At 39.6% G+C, this 14189-nt stretch overlaps 7 protein-coding genes across 7 annotated transcripts; 3 read left to right on the forward strand and 4 right to left on the reverse strand.

Annotated features, from left to right (window-relative positions):
• Window positions 1–698: 698 nt before the first annotated feature.
• On the forward strand, window positions 699–1399 carry PHYBLDRAFT_159232 (hypothetical protein). The gene has a single exon (XM_018433946.1). The coding sequence runs from the start codon at window positions 823–825 to the stop codon at window positions 1231–1233; it is 411 nt and encodes a 136-aa protein (XP_018290100.1). The 5' UTR covers window positions 699–822; the 3' UTR covers window positions 1234–1399.
• Window positions 1400–2920: 1521 nt separating this feature from the next.
• Window positions 2921–4389, reverse strand: PHYBLDRAFT_79244 (hypothetical protein; the record flags this gene model as incomplete). Its single annotated transcript, XM_018443446.1, has 4 exons — window positions 3967–4389; window positions 3672–3864; window positions 3516–3606; window positions 2921–3450 (listed from the first exon to the last, which is right to left on the reverse strand). The coding sequence occupies exons 1-4, from the start codon at window positions 4362–4364 to the stop codon at window positions 2921–2923; spliced, it is 1212 nt and encodes a 403-aa protein (XP_018290101.1). The 5' UTR covers window positions 4365–4389.
• A 270-nt stretch (window positions 4390–4659) lies between these two features.
• Window positions 4660–7355, forward strand: PHYBLDRAFT_177750 (hypothetical protein). Its single transcript, XM_018437924.1, has 10 exons — window positions 4660–4756; window positions 4850–4877; window positions 4933–4996; window positions 5073–5218; window positions 5270–5321; window positions 5402–5545; window positions 5643–6007; window positions 6075–6555; window positions 6627–6803; window positions 6875–7355. Exons 1-10 carry the CDS (start codon window positions 4680–4682, stop codon window positions 7159–7161), a joined length of 1821 nt encoding a protein of 606 aa, XP_018290102.1. The 5' UTR covers window positions 4660–4679; the 3' UTR covers window positions 7162–7355.
• Window positions 7356–7510: 155 nt separating this feature from the next.
• PHYBLDRAFT_134437 (hypothetical protein) lies at window positions 7511–8841 on the forward strand. Its single transcript, XM_018429648.1, has 6 exons — window positions 7511–7626; window positions 7708–7802; window positions 7890–7971; window positions 8049–8204; window positions 8356–8534; window positions 8621–8841. Exons 1-6 carry the CDS (start codon window positions 7551–7553, stop codon window positions 8771–8773), a joined length of 741 nt encoding a protein of 246 aa, XP_018290103.1. The 5' UTR covers window positions 7511–7550; the 3' UTR covers window positions 8774–8841.
• A 67-nt stretch (window positions 8842–8908) lies between these two features.
• PHYBLDRAFT_169968 (hypothetical protein) lies at window positions 8909–9429 on the reverse strand (the record flags this gene model as incomplete). The annotated part of the gene is made up of 3 exons (XM_018436223.1): window positions 8909–8955; window positions 9065–9068; window positions 9118–9429. 3 exons carry the CDS (start codon window positions 9427–9429, stop codon window positions 8909–8911), a joined length of 363 nt encoding a protein of 120 aa, XP_018290104.1.
• Window positions 9430–10550: 1121 nt separating this feature from the next.
• On the reverse strand, window positions 10551–12479 carry PHYBLDRAFT_181937 (hypothetical protein; the record flags this gene model as incomplete). The annotated part of the gene is made up of 8 exons (XM_018438539.1): window positions 10551–10633; window positions 10712–10864; window positions 10916–11017; window positions 11121–11321; window positions 11397–11536; window positions 11606–11720; window positions 11822–11847; window positions 11911–12479. The coding sequence occupies 8 exons, from the start codon at window positions 12477–12479 to the stop codon at window positions 10587–10589; spliced, it is 1353 nt and encodes a 450-aa protein (XP_018290105.1). The 3' UTR covers window positions 10551–10586.
• A 349-nt stretch (window positions 12480–12828) lies between these two features.
• Window positions 12829–14098, reverse strand: PHYBLDRAFT_147046 (hypothetical protein; the record flags this gene model as incomplete). The annotated part of the gene is made up of 6 exons (XM_018431788.1): window positions 12829–12914; window positions 12968–13075; window positions 13153–13218; window positions 13281–13632; window positions 13689–13942; window positions 14035–14098. The coding sequence occupies 6 exons, from the start codon at window positions 14096–14098 to the stop codon at window positions 12829–12831; spliced, it is 930 nt and encodes a 309-aa protein (XP_018290106.1).
• Between the last annotated feature and the right edge of the window lie 91 nt (window positions 14099–14189).

Consider the following 14189-nt stretch of genomic DNA (forward strand, 5'->3'; position numbering starts at 1 on the left):
TCCAGAGGTGGAGAATCAGTGACGGTATTAGGCCACTTGTGTGCTTGAAGAACAACACAAATACAAAGGAATATAGCTAGGTTATGAAAAAACAATTCAGGTTTTCATAGGATTCGATTTCAAACAAAAGCACTCAACAGTACGCATTTCAAGAAGATAATTTGCTAGTTCACAAAGCAACTATTTAAAATATGTATAAGAAAGAACGTGGACTTGATGTTTTTGATTGGTCATCAAAGAGTTCAAACTTAAGTCCAATTAAGAATATATGGAGCCTACTGCACGACTGTTTGTGTGAGAGGTCTCTTGGTCTTATAAAACTGAGGTAGCTATCTAAAGCTTTGAAAGAAGAGTGGCAACTGAAAAGTCCACAAGAATGCTCTTTTTTCTATATTTTTAGAGAAGTAAAATACAAGCACGTGACTTACACTCTGTCTTTCAATAAATTTTTACAGTGTCCTTGAAGTCGTAATGAATTAGAAAGCACGCAACTTAAATGCATTATTACATCTTTAATAATCTCCCGCACATTATAAAAGAGAACAGATAAATGGGATTATGTGCTATACATAAGTTAGCAGTAATAAAGAATTACATATGACTGCATGTAGGATGAATGCACCCTCAAGAGGAGAGAGAGAAAAGTTAGTACCTACTGTAATAGTATGCCCAACAAGCTGCTTGATGTTAAAAACGATAATAGTGGCCAAATCCGATATTATTATTATTATTATTTTTAAAAAAAGACCTCATATTTTAATTGCAAAAATTGGATGACATAAGTTTTATAATGTTCGTGTTCTAGAACTATTGGCTAAATATATGAAGAATAAGAGAGGTGTAAAGACTATCCAGTTGATTCACAAGTGTCGCAGTTTAAATACTCAAATTACTTTTGCGTTTACATTGAATCTCTGGTTAAACTGCGTCTGGGTGAACTATGTCTGGATAAGCTGCGTCTGTGTGAGCTATGTCTGGATAAGCTACGTCTTGGTGAGCTATGTCTGGATAAGCTACGTCTTGGTGAGCTATGTCTGGATAAGCTACGTCTGGGTGAACTATGTCTGGATAAGCTGCGTCTGGGTGAACTATGTCTGGATAAGCTGCGTCTGGGTGAACTATGTCTGGATAAGCTGCGTCTGGGTGAGCTATGTCTCGATAAACTACGTCTCGAAAATCTACGCCTGGGTGAAGTGCGTCTGGGTGAAGTGCGTCTGGGCGAACTGCGTCTGAGTGAGCTGCGTCTGAGTGAGCTAAGTCTTGGTGAACTGCGTCTTGGTGAACTGCGTCTTGGTGAGCTACGTCTGGGTGAGCTATGTCTCGATAAACTACGTCTGGATGAGCTACGTCTAGATGAGCTACGTCTAGATGAGCTACGTCTGCGAGGTCGGCGTGGGCTAGGAGAACGTCTAATGGGACTTCTGGAAACAGATCGAACGCGCGAGGGAGGGCTTCTGCCTCGAACTTGACTTCTAGGACGTTTTTGAGTAGGTCTGGATGAGATACGTCTTCGAGCACGACGGGGACTAGGGGATCTTCTAATAGGGCTTCTGGAGATAGATCTAACACGTGGCGGAGGGCTTCTGCCTCGATCTTGGTTTCTGGGACGTTTTTGAGTAGGTCCAGATGAGCTGCGTCTACGGAATCGGCGAGGACTAAGAGATCTTCCAACGGGACTTCTAGAAGCAAGTCCGGTACGCGGAGGAGGGCTTCTGCCTCTATCCTGGCTTCTGCGGCGTTTCTGAATAGGTCTGGATGAGCTGCGTCTACGGGATCTACGGGGACTAGGGCTTTGGCTGAATGAGCCAGAGCTTGAACTAGATTCATAGCCTGAGCTGGAGACTGAGCTGGAGCCTGAGCTGGAGCCTGAGCTAGAGCCTGAGCTAGAGTCTGAATCAGAGTCTGAACCAGAGCTACTGGAACCAGAGCCAGAGCCAGAACTAGAATCCGAATCCGATGAAGAGCCAGAAGATGAGTCGGAGTTGGAGGATCTGCTTGATCTTGAGAAGAGGTTGAGTCCACACGTCTCAAACGCATACTTATATATATATATATACGAATACATATATGTATTTATTATAGTCCTGTTTGTTACCTGCGCTTCTTGACCATTCTCTTTTTCTTTTTGTCTTTGAGAATCTTGTCTGCCAAGCCATTTCTAGAAACCAAGACATAAGTTTAATATAAAATAATAATAATAATAAACTCATTTCCATTTACCGATCCTGAAACTCGATGGGAATCTCTGGTTCGACAAGTTTAAGAGGTTTTTTTAGTTGTTGTGTGCGTGTAGGACGTGAGCAATAGCTTCGTTCCTTTTTACATTCATAGGTCTATAAAATCTGTCAGTCAAGTATTCATCTCTGCATTCTTTTGATTCTTGTTACGTACCCAGTGACCATATTCCAAACACTTTTGACAGCGCGTGGACGGAGTGGCCCTGGGACCAGAGTGCGATGACCTACGGGAAATGAGCTTAGCTGAATCTGTTAAGCATATATTGAAAGCTGTAAAACTTACTTTGCTCCTGTTCTGTACATGGCTTATTATGTGCGTGTGTGCGTGGCAGACAAAGCACGTAAAAATTTGTCCTTGGCAAGGCACTTTAAAAAGTCACGTGCACAGCCTGTTTTAATAATAAGATCTGTGGTAAAAGAACAAGTGTAAAAGAGAGGGAGTGATATGATTGGTCACATTAAGAGAGTTTATATTTGTGGTAACCATTACCAATGGTTGTAGCGGATGCGCTTATTTTGTCCCTTTAAAGTAAGGGAATTGCGTATGGTATGGCAACGCAAGAATGGATATTTGTATCACACTAATGTCGATCATTCTTTTTTTTTCTTAGGGTCTGTTTTATGTAGAGCGATAGTGATTAAGATGAGTATGTAATGTATAAAAGGAAGATGCATTGTAAAGCTTAGATAGCAGATGAGTCAAATTGCCATGGCCGAAGAGGAGGTAATTTGACCTGGGGTTCCCTTGTGGGGTCGTTTCGCTCATATCGTAAGGGATCGTGGTAGGTTTGGTGGTAAGGATCGACGATATCAAGAGGAGGAGAGACGAGGCCTGGAGGAGTTTGTTGCTGAGTAGAAGTAGTATGAGGAGATTCTTTGTGATTATTACTGTTGTGATGTGTCTCGGGATGGGCCGGCTGTGGTGGAGATGCTGTGTGGCTCGAGTAATGATAAGAGGCATAGACCATGTCAGGGGAGACAGAGGCAGAACTCTTTGGACTACTTGCGCGTGCTAATTGAAGGTCGTTGTTGGCTTCGTCTTCTGAAAGACCTACTATCTCGGAGCGTATTGGAGGTGAATTAAGGCTAACAAAGTGATAATTGGCAAAATATTTTTCATTTGCAGTAATACTATAGGACGGAAAAAGGATATTTATCATCAGAGGTCGTTCGGGTGGTACCCACTCAGTCAAGTGCTGGTTGTCAAGTGCACCTAAGTAAGAAATTAAAAAAGGAGTGATGTCAGCAGACACGCCTGATTGCTATTACAGCCTTTACCTTGGCCATGGGAGTAGTATTCTTGTTCAAGTATATTGATCTTTTGCTGAACTTGTTGAATCATGGACCGTCGGAGAGCCAACTTGTCCCACTATGGCCTGGCTTCAATGCATGCTTTGGTTTTGATTGTTTTTTTTTCTGCTGTAGTATACTTACATAAAACTGGTCATAGGCCATCTTATGCTGGCAGGTCAGTGCGTTTTTAATATTCATCTCGATGAGATCGTGGCGCGATTCAATAGCTAGTCTTTTCTGCTCATGTTTGACTTTCATATCTTCCATCAAACGATGATAGTCAGGATGGCTGTGGTCTTTAACCGCTTTTTCGATTTTGTCTAATTCAGCCAATCTGCAACCAAAGAAGACGAAAATAAAAACAAAGAGATCAAGAAATGGCAGAATATTTTTTATGAGAACAATAATAATGCATGTAATAAAACACCATACGGACCTTTCTTTTATTACAGCATCTCTTTCAGCTCTCTTGGCTTCTCTTGCTTCTTTAGACATGCGTTGGGATGTATGGCGAGTTTCTCTATCGGTATCGTCTCGGCCAGGGGCTTTGGAGTGTGTTTCTTTCTTCTTGTAGATAGGGGCTTTTGTTTTGCGCCGTCTTTTTCTTGGCTGTGGCTCATTAATGGAATCTGCGGACTGAGATCGCGCGTTGGCAGAACTGGTAGTAGCTATATGGTCGGGTGAGAGAGAGGAGGGATCTTCTGTTTCTAAGCTGTCCTTGGGATTCATGATGGGTGATCCCGAATGGGCTGACCGGCTTGCTCGTCGAGTGAGCACCCTTGATGTTGTTACTTCCTCCGAACTCTCTGACGAGTGCTTCACAAGAGACGACATGATCAATAAGAAACACTAAAAAGTGTGGAGAGTAAGAGAAAGGATGGAGGGACAGTCGGAGTTATAAGCTCAGGGAAACCAGAAACAAAATAGGAAAGAGCGCGAGCGGTGAACACATCACATCGCTAATCTTTAGTTGAGCCAAGCGCGCGCCTTAAGAGGCCAGAAAATGTGATATTTGTCTCTCAGCAAGCCACCCTCAAGAGCACGTGTATTATGTGATGTCACGCACTCACTTGGTCTTCTACTTCTTGTCTTATTTAAGAACTTACTATTGCTCTTCACCTTGTACCTAATATTTTTTTAATACCAAGTATGCCTACGCTCACCGGTGAAAGACTCGACGCTTTGCGCGAATTGATGAAGACCGAGGACTATGCTATTGACGCATAGTAAGTATCCTTAGCTCACTTGCAGTGGAAGTCATACCTTTTATTCTTACTTGACCTAAAACCTTTGTTCTTCTTCTTCTTCTTCTTCTTCAGTCTTGTTCCTACTGAGGACGCACACCAGGTAAGACAATAACAATCATCAAACCGCCCTGCAGTTTACTAATACTTTCTTGTAGAGTGAATATATTGCTGACTGTGATAAACGTCGCTACTGGATCTCGGGCTTCACTGGCTCGGCTGGTAAATATTAGTACAAATCTTCCTTATTGGATAGCAGAATAATAATGTAGAACTTTCTCACGCTCTGTGCGTGTAGGGTTTGCTGTTGTCTCGTTGGACGAGGCTGCTCTTTTTACCGACGGTCGTTATTTCCTCCAGGCATCGGAAGAGCTGGACTCTAACTGGACCCTGATGAAGCAGGGCCTTCCTAATGTCCCTACTTGGCAAAACTATCTTGTCCATGTAAGTATTCTTATTCAGGTATATATTTCTTAATATTGACAACGGTGGTAGAATCTTCCGGCTGGCTCCCGTATTGGACTGGACCCTACCCTGATCTCTGTTGGTATGCACTATTTGTTATTTTTGATGGCTGTAACACCTTATTTTATAAACGTTTTGACTGATTGCATGATACCCGTGTAGCCGACGCCAGTCAATTGTCGGATGAGTTGAAGGCCAGCGGATCCTCTCTTGTACCAATTCAAAAGAATCTTATTGATATCATCTGGAAGGAACGTCCTGACGCTCCCAAGGACCATGTATTTGTACACCCCATTGAGTTTGCTGGTAAAATATTAGATATATATGGGTGTGGACTTTTTTTTAAATGAACTGTGACTAAAAAAAAAAGAAAAAACAAAAAAAAATTGATTATCCAAATTAGGCAAATCGCACCAAGAAAAGCTGAGCGATCTACATGCCCACATCAAGTCCAAGGACGCGTTTGGACTCATTGTCTCTGCATTGGATGAGATTGCCTGGTTATTTAACCTACGTGGATCGGATATTGAATGCAACCCAGTTTTTTTCTCCTATGCAATCATCACACAAACTGGTTCCACTTTATACGTTGATGATGCTAAACTCAGTGACAGCGTTCGCGAGCACCTCGGATCTGAGGTTATCATCAGATCATACGCTGATGTGTTTGATGACCTCCGCAAGATTGGCTCGGAGCTTGAAGAGTCTAACCAAAAACTACTCATTAATGCCAAGACCAGTCTTTCAGTTGAAGTGGCCGTCGGCAAGGTACAGATGTCTATAGGCCAACTCAACTATTCAATTGGGTTTTAAAGACATGTTCGTCATTTTTTAGGAGAATGTTACCGAGGAACGTTCAATTATCACAGATCTCAAGGCAATCAAGAACGAGACCGAGTTGCAGGGTTTCCGCGACTGCCATGTGCGTGATGGTGCTGCTCTGATCAGATACTTCGCCTGGTTGGAAGACCAGCTTAAGCAAGGTGCTGTTCTTGATGAAGTCGATGCTGCTGATCGTCTTGAGAAATTCCGTAGTGCCGAAGAACACTATGCCGGACTTTCTTTTGATACAATTTCTTCAACTGGTCCTAACGGTGCTATTATTCACTATTCGCCTGAGAAGCCCACCGCCAAGATCATTGATCCTACTCTTATTTACCTTTGTGACTCTGGAGGACAGTACAAGGATGGTACCACAGATGTCACAAGAACTCTTCACTTTGGTGAGCCCACTGCTTATGAAAAGCGATGCTTCACTCGTGTTCTCCAAGGTCATATTGCTATTGATGCTGCCGTATTTCCCACTGGAACAACTGGTAAATCATTTTTTATAAAATTTATTCCAAAAAAGAAATATCAACTAATTATTTTTTTTGTTAAAAAAAAGGCTATCTCTTGGATCCATTTGCTAGACAGGCACTGTGGAAGGATGGTTTAGATTTCTTGCACGGAACTGGCCATGGTGTTGGTTCCTTTTTAAATGTTCATGAAGGTCCTCATGGAATTGGTATCCGTATTGGTTACAACAGTACACCCTTGGCTGCAGGAATGTCTGTAACAAATGGTAAAATCTTTATACTTGTATAAACACATATATATGATATCTATATTAACGACGAGTAATTTGTTTCCTAGAACCCGGTTATTACGAAAATGGCAAATTTGGTATCCGTATCGAGAATGTCCTTCTTGTCAAAAAGATTGATACCCCTCACAACTTCAATGATCGTGGTTATCTTGGATTTGAACACGTCACTATCACTCCCATTGGCCTTAGCTTGATCGATGTTGAGCTTTTGTCTGCTGAAGAAAAGGAGTGGGTAAATACCTATCATGCCGAGTGCCTCAAGAAACTTGGTCCCCGAGTGGCTGACTGCTCACTTACCACGGCATGGCTTGAGAAGGAAACCATGCCTATCTAAATGCATGCATATAATCACACGGCCACACCCACGCCTACACCAAAATAGTTTACGAAGAATATCTTCATTAATATTCTCTTTATATACTCTATTTTTATTAATTTATCTTTATACACTATTGGTTCTCCCTTTAAAGCATCCAATATATTATAAACGTTATGCTCTTTATATGTTTTGTACTTTATTACCAACATAATTATGCTTGTTACATATCAAATGTTGGCTCATGAAAGGGCGGCCCATCAATCGCAAGCACACGTCACTATTAATTACGTACACTGGTTCTAATGAGGGTGCATTTAGCGAGCCCTTTGACGCGTATTGTCCTTGTCGCTCCGCTATCCTTTCTCATCCAACTCTTTTAACATAACCGCAACCACAGTTCAGTCATGAGTCGCGGATCAAGTGCTGGATATGACCGACACATCACCATCTTCTCACCGGAAGGTCGTCTCTACCAAGTCGGTAAGTCTGCCTGTGCCTGCAATCGTGTACCTGTATTATGCATCCCAACCCTGACACTTGTATTTTATATCTATATCGCAGAATATGCCTTCAAGGCTATCTCCAATGCAGGCATCACTTCAGTCGGTGTTCGTGGCCGAGACGGCTGCGTAATCGTTACTCAAAAAAAAGTCCCTGTAAGAAATCAATCAAACACCAGAAGATATATCTGTCCTGGATTCAATAAACTTACAGGAATTCTTCTCTTTTCTTTGCTTTTGTAGGACAAGCTTTTGGATCCCTCGACAATTACTCATGTCTTTCAATTGACCCCTAAGATCGGTTGTGTCATGACTGGAATGATTGGTATGCGATCTTTACTTTCTCTTTTAAAATCAAAGACATTGCTCATCAAATCATTCTCTGATCAATTATGTTCACAGCCGATGCACGCTCACAAGTTACACGTGCTCGTCAGGAAGCTGCCGAGTTCCGTTACAAATACGGTTATGAAATTCCTACTGATATGCTCGCAAAGCGTGTGGCCAACATTAACCAAGTTTATACTCAGCAAGCAGCAATGCGACCTCTTGGTGTCTGTAAGTTCGAAATTCACTAAAAGGAAAAACAACCAAGAAAAGGATAAAACAAAAAAAAAACTTAAAAGTGGGAAAGAGAGAGATAGAGATAAATGATGAGTAAGTCGTTTGGTACCAAAGATCTCATGAATGTTGGTGTGGGAATGTATAGCAATGATCCTGATCGGTTACGATGATGAGCTCGGTCCACAATTGTACAAGTGTGACCCCGCAGGTTACTATGTTGGGTACAAGGCAACAGCTGCTGGTGCAAAGCAACAAGAGGCACTGAACTATCTTGAGAAGAAGTTTAAGAAGAACTCAGAATTAAACTTGGAAGACACAATTGAGGTAAAAATGAGCAGGGTTGTTAGATTTTTTGCGATATAAAAATATAATTTGACTAAATAAATTCTTGGAATTCTTGGTTTTATTAGCTTGCCATCACAACTCTTTCAACAGTATTGGCTGTTGATTTTAAGGCAGGGGAGATTGAGGTTGGTTTGGTTACAAAGGATGATCCCAGTTTCCGTACTCTGGACCTTGATAGCATCGAGGAGCATTTACAGAGAATTGTTGAGAAAGATTAAAAGAAAATACCCATATCTTTGTACCGTGTCTCAATAAACCATTTTTTTTTGTATTTGGGTACTTGTGTATATGGCTTGAAAAAGATGAATGAAATAGGTTAATGTTTGAAAAAAAAAGAGCGGTTTATACTTTGTTTATTGAATACAATATAGGAACATAAGGACATGAGGTAGGAAGTATGCTTTAAGGATATAGATTGAGTTAGATGTATTTATGTTAAGTAATGTACACACTAAAGAAGATATTTTCCCACTAAAGCGTATAAACAGTCCACCAAGCTGGCGTTTTACCAGTCTACGAATATTTTAGTACAGCTACATAAATAATCATCGCTCTTTCTTACTTTAGAAAACGATCGTCTTTCAATTTCACTCGATATCCTAGGAGAAGATAACCATATACTCAGTATCTCTAAAGACACATAACCTGTGTTTCCACGAGACGTAAGATAGTCAATCTCTTCCTTCCAAGCTTTAAGAACATAAGTAACAGGTCGATCTTGTAAACCAGTTTCAAAATCCGCGAGATATATATTTTCGGCTGTCGAATCTCCAGTCAAAAGTGTATCATTAATCGCTTTAACGGTACCAAGCAACCGAGTCTTCATTAAAACGCACTCTTTTTCTTGTGTACCTTGGTGTAAGGTATAAAACATGGATGTGTGTCTTCTGAAAGATTAAAAAAATGTGATCCCAAAAATTAAGACAAGGAAAATATACAAAACAGTTGGCTTTATATAGTTTTAATAATACAAAGTTTCCGCAACTTTATATCAGTCTCCTTTAATTCACTTATAATAAGAATCCCTGGGAACTACCTATTCTTATAATAAGTATATTTAGATAATTGATAGTAATCATACAACAGGTTATATTTTATCAAATCCCCCCAAAAAATTGTAGCAAAATAAAAGCCTACTTCTTTCGCGGTTATTTTCTTGAAAATTAATGACCCCTCATGAAGTATATTCTATTTTCCCGATTCACGCTTTTATATATTAAAAGCTAAAAATAATAAAAAAATGTTCTTTGTTTTTAAACCATCAAATAAATTAATTGATCCATTAATGAATCATGATCTCTATGCAGTCTACTTGAGTAGAGCAAGTTTTACAGATACCGTTTCAGTTTGACTCATTGAAACCCGGAATATCAGATAGCAAAGAGATAAAATTTGTAGGAAAATGCCTCCCAATTGTATAACTTGAACACTACTTGCCCACACCAACCTTTTGTTTTGCTTTTTATCCAGTATGACCCATGTAAGCCTTAAAATTAACCCATTTATGAGATACTGATACTTACACAAAATCGATAAAACAGCTTTTCTAATTGACATTTTCATTGAGAAATATTCTAAAATTCTATTTTTTGCTATTCAGATGCTATAGTTAAATTATATTAACTCCTGTGCTATTTGAGGCTAGGAAAGGTTGGTACTATAGATACTTTGAGGCTTTCTTTATTGTATTCGAAGATAGATTAAGTCAAATCGAATTATCCTGCTCAATGTTATATATGCTGTTTATAGTTATATAGATATATCCAGTCATCATAGCAACTCCGGTGAGGATAATTTAAGCACTTCTTTAATATGATCCATTGATCAATCAGGCATATTGATAGTCTGCTTTAGATACTAGCTTCATATTGGGTACAAAAGTATCCCAAATCCAGCAATATCCTTGCACACAAGACTTTAAAGACACTTCAAGTATATGAATTTATATTTTTGCTTAAATATTAAGGGTTTTAAATTATTTTATTCAATGAGAACACTGTTACTTAATAAAAGTACAATAATTAGCATTATTTAATGTTCAGATTTGCTGTTTTCTGAAGAAGTAGTTTGTTCGACGGCTACATATTTAATAACACAATTCAAGGATTTAATATTTACTGTACAATTTAAACAAGATTATTTTAATTAATATATACCCTTTGCTTTTTCCTTGGAGGGAGATTCGTCTACATCCAAAAGATCATCGAGATCATCAACATCATCATTGATAATATAAGTATTCAAATCATTGTTCTCCTGTGATTTTTTTGCCTTGGTATTGTCAGGTGCACTGAATGTAATGGGCCCACCTATTAAATATATATTAATATTATGCTTCAAATAATTTCTTGTTACCCTACCTTCGTCAATTCCCTCTAAATCATCATCATGAACCAATGGTGAAGATCTTGGCTGGGAGACTTCTCTGTTTACTCTCTCTTCTTCATTTGGTTCGGTTGCGGCTTCATACATAAAGATATATATATATATATATATATATATATATATATAATGGGTAATTTGTTAGGGAGCTAAAGTTATAAAGATCGTATTTCTCTTCCATACCAGCAGTATTATTTCTTTCCCAGAAATCTTCTTGTGATGCCAACTGTCTTGCAAACTCCTCATCTTTACGAATCTGTTCTTCCAAGGCCAACGAGGTTGCTGTTTGGGCAGGAGCAGCAGTACGCTGCTCATAACTGCCAACAGATTGAGATGATACTCCGCGAGCCATTGGATTGGTAGGGCCATTAGAATGCAGTCTTCCTGTAAACATTATATCGTGGCATGTAAATAAACCCCATAACAATATCTTCCTTAGTATTTTTCTTTGGTACTTACCGTTCCACTCGTAAATATCAGCAGAAGGCAGTGTTCCAGAACGAGGTCCAGGTGCCCGCGAATTGACAGGATTATCTGATAAACGCAATCCAGACATATCATTTGCCAAGTTTTGGTCACTCTTTTCTCTTGGATTGAAACTGTTGGAATACATTTCATTTTCAGTTATATATTATAGTATGTTCATGCTGATTTGAACATATTCTAACCTTTGTTGAGGTCTCTGCGAATAACCAGGGGATGAAGGACCACCAGCTTGCTGGTCTACTGTTTGTGTGGCTGCCTTGAACTGGCTGTAAAGATCGAGTACTTTCTTTTTAGCAGCTATTTTACATAATCAGTTTTCTAACATTTTAGTTTGCGTGTGTGTGTATGTGTGTAGTACACACATGTGTATTTAGCTTACCAATACCAGCTTCAATGACTTTCTCTTTGATCACTGGAAGCTCTTCTGTAAAAATTTCAAGTTATACGTCGTGTTAAAACTCAATGTATAATCTAATTATGGTATCACTTGCCTTGAAAGTTGAAAAAGGGCTCCTCTGGCTGCTGCTGTCTCGGAGTTGCTGACTGTCGTCTCTGGGCTCTATCCTCCAAAGCCAATTGTCTTGCAAAGGCCTCATCCATTCGTAACTGCTCATCAACTGAAAGAGGTTGTTCTTGAGTCGCGGGCTGGGTAGTTGGGGGTTGGGGTTGAGTTCCTCTAGTGTTGGGATTACTAATAGGTTGCGCTTGCTGTGGCAATGCAACAGGCTCTGGTTTGTAGCTGGGGTCATTCATGCCAAGCAATACTTCGAATGCCGAATCAAGCGTGTTTCCTTGGCTCTCGAGAATGGCCTCAATGACATCGACGTCTACTGAAGGGAATGCTTCCTTGAGAGTTCTTACGGAATCAGACATTACTGGAGGTGGGGTGTCAACTGGAGTCGACATGAGTGGATTGGAAGAAGGAATGGTAGGTGACTCGTGGCTAGCCGTTGTCACACCATTGTCCTGTTCTTCTCTGTGGCTATCTGAGCCGTGTTCAGAGCACAAATCCATTTCTGGACTGGTTTGTGCTTTTTCTTTATTATCGAAAGACATAATATTGAATCGTTTGGAGGGATTGAAGAGAAAGTATGTATTGATATGGTCGCAAAATGTAACTTGTAAATATATAGCGGGATTCGCTTTTTCTTCATTTTTTTCATATTTTTTTTTTCTTTTTTCTTTTTTCTTTCTTTTTTTTACAATGATGCAGCGGATATCCAATGTGGAATAGAAAATCTGTTTGCCTTTATTCAGACTCCAAAAAAGATATATTTGCGTCATGTACAACAAAATAAAACACCACTTGTAAATTGAATTGCCAAGTTTTCTGTAGTGACAGATTCTACACACTCTGTGTAAAGGAGTGTAATTAAGGATCAGTAAGAGCCTTAGTCTATATGTATTAGACTCCCAACTGGGCAGCAAATGAGAGTGCCACCTGAGCCGCAAGCTTTCGGCGCTCTGCATCAGGAAGATCCTTTCCCTTTTCTACAATAAAGCTTATGATAAGCATACACATCAATTAAAGAAAGTTATTATACCTCTCATTGCATTCAATGTCTCAAACGCCTTGTCGAGGCCATCTTCGCCGTCCAAGTCTCCGAACAATTGGTTTTTCATCATATTTATCTCATCCTGGTTTGGAAGACCTATAGAAATGGATAAAAAAATATCATCAGAAACAAATTATTTATAAATGTATGTATTCAACCAAGAGAAAGCTCACCTAGATCATCGTTGGTCTCATCAGATTGGTCATGACGGTCGTGTTTGATATTCAATTTTTGAAGCTCTGGTGTATATGTCAGTCGGCAGCAGTAAATAGTCTATACAAATTATCGAGCTACTAATTACCTCGATAGAACTCTTCTTCATCGTCATCTTCATCTAATGCATTATCATCTTTATACTCTGGTTTATGAGGCTTCTGACCAACTGTGTCTTTGTGAGTTGATCCATCCCACATATTTGTCTTCAAGACCTCAACGGCCAATTCCACGCCTGCTTTATCTAGCGGGTCTTCTGTAGTTTCGTCAAGATCGATGTATTCAAACTCGTTGTCTAGGCACCATTCTTCATAGTCTATTGTTTCTTTCGAGTTTGTTTTTTGGGCATTTTTTTCAGTCTTTCCGACGCACAAGCGAATGGACGGATCGCATTTCTCAAGGAAGGGAAGCCATGAGCGCAGCGAGGAAAACGTTTCTGGCTACACATAGTATTTGTTCAATTTTATCAAAACATAATTGCCACGTATCGGTTTACCTTGTCTTTACGAAATACATAAACAAACGCATCAATAGCTTCGGTGATACCATGGGATTGTTCTGTGTATGCCTTGATATCTTTCTCGATAGTGTCTGGGGCAATTTCATCCAGCCAAAAATCGACATTAGCTGTATAATACTTTGTGTCAATCGTCCAAGGAATACGCAATCCAGCATGAGAGCCATTCAGCTCTTTAAGCTGATCTTCAACAAGTGATTCAGGAAATTCGGTTTCGGAAGACTTAAAAGCACCTAATTAAAAATAGAATATATATATAAGCCAAAGAAAAAAAAAGTATATAAATAATTATACGATGAATTGAATATTCCCAAGAATATATTACCTTTGACGAATTCCAACTTTCCTACATTGGCATGGCCAACGATGAAGATCTTGTTGCGAAACATTAAACCTAAAAGCTACGTGCCTTTTTCTACTGCTTTTACCAATGTCAATGGGAAAAGTGAAATTGAACGCCGACTTTCTTTTCGAGTCACA

Source organism: Phycomyces blakesleeanus (assembly GCF_001638985.1).
Source record: "Phycomyces blakesleeanus NRRL 1555(-) unplaced genomic scaffold PHYBLscaffold_14, whole genome shotgun sequence".
Taxonomy (NCBI): Eukaryota; Fungi; Mucoromycota; class Mucoromycetes; order Mucorales; family Phycomycetaceae; genus Phycomyces; species Phycomyces blakesleeanus.